The following is a 5,593-nucleotide window of genomic DNA, read 5'->3' as shown; positions in this document are numbered from 1 at the left end:
CTTGCTGGTACCAGCCAGGTGGCCATCTTGCTGTTCACCTTATGCTGCCACCTACTGTTCGGCGGACCTTTCAGCAATCCCATATCACTACATGGCCAGTTATCATTTCCCTGTGCTATCCAAAATGTAAAAATATTTTTTTAGCTGGAGTTACACTTAAGAAATGTACCTGTTCCAACTTGCATACAAATTCAACTTAAGGACAAACCTAAAGAACCTATCTTGTTTCTAAGCCAGAGACTGCCTGTATATAAAAAAAAGTTTTGGTTTTCCTCCCTTTGAAGAAAAAAAATGTGTGTTGGGGTAAAAAAGTTTGCAAACCAAAGAATTTGCCTTGTGTGACATAACGTCCTCTGTTATACATTAGTGCCTAAATCTGCAGACATTCGTAGAAAGCTAGAACGGCACAGAGCTTCTTCCTGTTCCTCCATATTTGCTGCACACAGATATGAACTGTGCACTGGGTGGCGCTAGAAGACTATCTCATTATACTCCTTGATTGTCTGCTACTAACATTGTAACCATCAAAGTGTTATTTGCTTTGTTGAACGTGGCAGTGGTTGAATCCTCATTGACCAACACAGGAAGGTTTAAGAGCAGTCGATACTTTCCAGGCACTTCAAGCATTAAATCATCCTAAAACACAAACAGAAGGGATTTATTTCATATAACTGTAAAGATTTATTTCAGAATAGACTCAAGTAGACCAAAATATTCAGAACAGTTTCTCCCTGCAATTGAAGACTATAGATACTTACCTCTTCAGTGGGTGGGGAGTCAACGCTGACTTGAGTGTTAAAACGTCTGGCTTAGTCTTCAGCATTTAACACTTCGGGGGGTATCAAATGCCTGCTTCCCCTGTCACATGCTGTGGTTCCTCCCACCAGAAGAAATAATTAGTAATGTAGGGTCGATGGAAGGGACCTTTGAATAATACAGGGGATTGCAGATATTGGACAATCCCAGAATGGTTAAAAGCGAACTCCATGCTTACGCTAACCTCTCTAGATCCAAGATGTTAAACTTGCTGTATCTGTTACCATGTGATGTTCTATTCTGACCCTTTTTATGGTAGCACCCGTAATATTCGTTAACTTTTCTTTATTATGGTTTGTTCTTTTTGTGTGTGCTTTTTTGTACAAAACCTTGAAAACTCAATAAAAAATAATATCTTGGGGGAAAAAAGCACTCAACCCACCTTTCAGACCATGTTTCATGTTACACCCAAATATATAGGTCAACATGAAACATGGTCAGAGGCTACAGCACCCCTCTTACAGAATCCAGGGGTACTTCTGCCCACTGACCCCTGTTGTCAGATTTGAATTTGCCATGGATGTGTGTGACTGTGCCCACACGACCTTGTCGTTCATTCACAGAGAGTTATAAATAAAAAATACTACAAGTCCCATCTGTCACCGCAGCAGAGGGACTGTGTTTCTCAATAGATCTCATGTTCAGTGCCATCATCACATATTGATATTCTCTCCAGCTCCATAGCTGAAGGTCTGTACCTGAGTATGGATCGGAGTTGGAATAGTCTGCAGCAGCCGAAGCATTGCACCTGTAATCCACTGATCATGATTGTATTGCTTTGCAGGCTCAAATGCAGAGAAAAATAATAAATGCACATTTTTGGCTTTTTGAAATACGGGTGCATTTATTCATTTATTTTTTTTACACAAGGATTTAACTTTAAATGCCAAAATACTTTGACAGGGGCTGTATCATTTGAAGACAGCAGAGTTTAGATTAGGTGTCTGTCTGTGTAAGCTGGATACACATTATACAACTTTTGTTGGTAGATTTCCTTTAGATTGACCTTCACCTATGTAGTGCAAGAACCTGCCTGATTGCATATTAATTGAAAGTGTTTAGGTCTGACCTCATACTATAAGGTTTTGGTAAATCTAAAGGAAAAAAAATGAAAGATAATTGTGTAGTGTGTATCCAGTTTTAAGCTGGATACACACTATACAACTTTTGTTGTTTGATTTCCTTTAGATTTAAGCCCCATACACACACGCAGATCGTCGTCATACAAACGTCGGCGGACGAAAGATCTGCCGATTGTACGCGTGTTAGTATGGTGCCTCCGACAGCTGTCTGCACACAATCTGCGGACAAGAGTCTTTCTTGCAAACATGAAAATTTTTGTCTGCAGACACCAGAACGGACGATTGTTCGCCTGTCAGTACAGAAATCAGCCGACAGACCGCAGATTTGCAAGACTGGGCATGCTCAGAAAATAAAAAACACAGGGAAAGTTAACCATTACATGACATCACTTCTGCAGTCAGTTGAAGTCTGCGGACAAAATTCTTGTGCTGTCCTTGTGCTGTCTTTGCACTTTTCAACAGACACCGACATCCCGGGGAGAAAAGACGAACATTTGTATGACGACGATCTGCGTGTGTGTATGGGGCTTTACCTTCAACTATGTAGTGCAAGAGTCTGCCTGATTGCATACACATTGAAAGTGTTTAGGTTTGATCTGATATTATATGGTTTTGGTAAATCTAAAGAAAGTTGTATAGTGTTTATCCAGCTTTACACTGCATGGAACAATTCTTCTGAGTATTTCTGTGAAGAGTCGCGTTAAAGCTTTGGACAGAAGTCAGATGCACACCTGCCTAAAGCTGGATACACACTATACAACTTTTGTTGTTTGATTTCCTTTAGGCCTCATGTACACTGCTGCTGATAAACGGACGTTTAGGAGCAGTTAGGCGTTTTTTTCAGCAGCCCCTGAACTCTCCTCTGTTATCTTATCTGTCCATGTACACTGAGCCGTTTACAGTCATTTAGAGGCAGTTGAGTTCAGTGTCGCTTTTTGGAAAGCAATTATTTGCGTTCAGGATGTTCAGACCGTGCGTTTACTGGCGTTTCAAATGCCAAACGCAATCAAACGTGGCCACCCGCGTTTAGCGCTTGCGTTTTTACTATTTAAAAGGGGAAGGATTTTTTTACCTATGAAAACGGATCTGAGCGCAAACGCCGATAAACGCAGCATGCAAACGCGACACATCGGACGTTTTAAATGTCGTTTACATAGCTGTTAAGTTCCAGCGTTCAATGGAGGTTTGCAAACGTCCCGTGTACATTTAGTCTTATGCCCCGTACACACGTGCAGATTGTCGGCCGAAAAGATTCGGCCGACGACCGATCGGCCGATTTTCGGCTTGTTAGTATGATGCTTCCGACAGCCGACAGCGCACTTTCGGCCGAAAAGAATCTGTCGTGCAAGCATTAAAATTTTTGTATGCCGACACCAGAGCGGCCGATTGTTCGCCAGTCAATACAGCATTCGGCCGACAGACAGCAGATTTGCAAGACTGGGCATGCTCAGAAAAGAAAAAACACAGGGAAAGTTAACCATCACATGACATCACTTCTGCAGTCGGCGGACAAAATTCGTGTGCAGTCTTTTGCACTTTTCTGCGGACACGACAGCCCGGGGACAAAAGACGGCCGGTCGGTCGGTCGGCCGACGATCGGTACGTGTGTACGGGGCTTTAGATTTACCTCCAGCTATGTAGTGCAAAAGCCTGCCTGATTGCATACAAATTGAAAGTGTTTAGGTTTGACCTCATATTATGGTTTTGGTAAATCTAAAGGAAAAAATCTAAAGAAAGTTGCATTGTTTAATGGAGTGTGACACAGCCTGTAACTCGCACAAATCCGCCCACACCATATTTGTATGACAATGTAGAACAGTTTATTGATAATATTTTTTTTTACTCTGTATTCCAAAAGACTGTTATTTATTTACTTTATTTTTTTAACATGTGACCACCAGCAGTAGACTAGAAGCTCCTCCTGTTTGTTTCCCTGCAGACAGGCTGGGAAAGATCTGGGTCATGTGACTGCTGTATATTGATTAGGAAAAAGGTACGGTTTTTTTACTTATTTTTTAATAAAATAATTACAGAGCCATCATTCACACAGAAATAGAAGGGACAATGTAAATTAAACAGTGTGTGTTTAGTATCACTTGAAAAGGTAGGTTCATCTTTTAAAAAAATAAAAAATGCACTTTCTTTTTCAGGTAAAAAAATGTGCATATATCATTATTTTTTCTTAGGAGCCTGTAAAGCAAGTGTCTCCAAACTATGGCCCTCCAGTTGTTCAGGAACTACAATTCCCATCATGCCTAGTCATGTCTGTGAATGTCAGTTTTGCAATGCCTCATGGGATGTGTAGTTCCACAACAGCTGGAGGGCCAAGTTTGAAGATCCCTGTTGTAAAGCATTGCACCTGCGATCAGCAGATTGCAGGTGCAATGTCAGGCTCCTGCAGACCATCAGCGCACGATACAGATAGGCAGTATTTCAGTTCAAGAAGATTTAATGATGTACAAGGATGCTCTCCAATGCAGCCGTAGTTCATTGAGAACTACAAGTCATCAGCCGCAAAGGCTGTTGGCACTTGTAGTCTATTTATTCACAGAACTCTGTGAATAAATGACGTGTTGCTGGAGAAGATCCCTGGCCCGCTGTTACAGGGAGGAGGGGGAACGGGTGGAGAGCTGCAGGCATGGGAACATATTACATGCTCCACCCTAAAAATAGGTGGAACATGTAACATTTTCCCCAAAGATAAACTTATCCTTTAAAAATACTCCCTCCCCTCTCCTCTTACCTATCCTGCATAACTTATATAAAAAGATGTGTATACACACACCCATTTTTTTATTCTGCTCCGGTCACGTGATCCGGGCGCCTTGATGTCACCTTTAGACTCCCATGGCCCAATCAATGTCGTCGCTCCCTCCTCTCTCTTGCAGCAGCTGCTGACTGACATAGGAGAGCTGCAGGATCATATGACTTGTCCAGAGCAGATTACAATAGGTAAACATACACATATTTTATACAGGTTAGGCAAGTTTGGTCAGAGAAGAGGGTAGGAAACTTTTTAAGAATAGTTAGACTTTGGCTTTTCTTTCACTTTGAGTGTAAGCGGATGATTTTTTTTTTTATTATATAAGTTATATCATGTTACCTTGGACACACTTAGATCACACTCAGAAACCGAGCGGACTCCATGTAATGCAGCTCTCAGGATTATTTTCTGTGGTTTCCTGGACAGGTTGTTAATAATAGACAGCTCATGTTGGGGAGTTGTGAGCAGATCTTCCTCATTCAGCTCTGTACTAGAGATCACCTCTATAAGACCTGCTTTCCCAGGCTGGGGATCACTCTCCTTCTTTATTTGGATGCGTGGACTTGGTTCTTCTTTCGCTTCTTCTGATACCGAAATGTTTTTTAACTGTTCCAGTAATGACATATTAGGAGCTAAAAAACAAAATCACACCGAGAATATTCTCCCACATATACTGATACTTATCAAATATCATCGATGTGTATGATGTCTCTGTGAGATATCATGATGATTCAGAGGTGAATAAGCACATTTTTAGGATGGCTACAGAGTACATTACTTGCCTGTTTAGAGTAAAAAAAAAACATATGTGCCTTTTTAGAAATTGATTTATCACATTGTTCTCAGATCTGCAACACTTGTGGATTGTCTGGAAAGTGATCTACAACAGTTCAGGCACACATGGCAAAAGGTAAGCCTTCTGTTTCCCCAA

General features: G+C 41.3%; 1 protein-coding gene across 1 annotated transcript in view; it reads right to left on the bottom strand.

The window, feature by feature from the left end:
- Nucleotides 1-311: 311 nt before the first annotated feature.
- PIH1D2 (PIH1 domain containing 2) overlaps nucleotides 312-5,593 on the bottom strand; it is a 58,257-nt gene continuing 52,975 nt past the window's right edge. The window contains exons 5-6 of the mRNA XM_082274167.1: nucleotides 5,002-5,294; nucleotides 312-636 (exon numbers count right to left, since the gene is read on the bottom strand). Of these exons, the coding sequence (XP_082130293.1) occupies nucleotides 487-636; nucleotides 5,002-5,294 (443 nt within the window). The 3' untranslated portion in view covers nucleotides 312-486. The remainder of the gene's footprint in view (nucleotides 637-5,001; nucleotides 5,295-5,593) is intronic.

The sequence above is a fragment of the Pelophylax lessonae genome (genome assembly GCF_965119305.1).
Source record: "Pelophylax lessonae genome assembly, chromosome: 12".
Lineage (NCBI taxonomy): Eukaryota > Metazoa > Chordata > Amphibia > Anura > Ranidae > Pelophylax > Pelophylax lessonae.
This window is presented reverse-complemented; position numbering and strand designations above follow the sequence as displayed.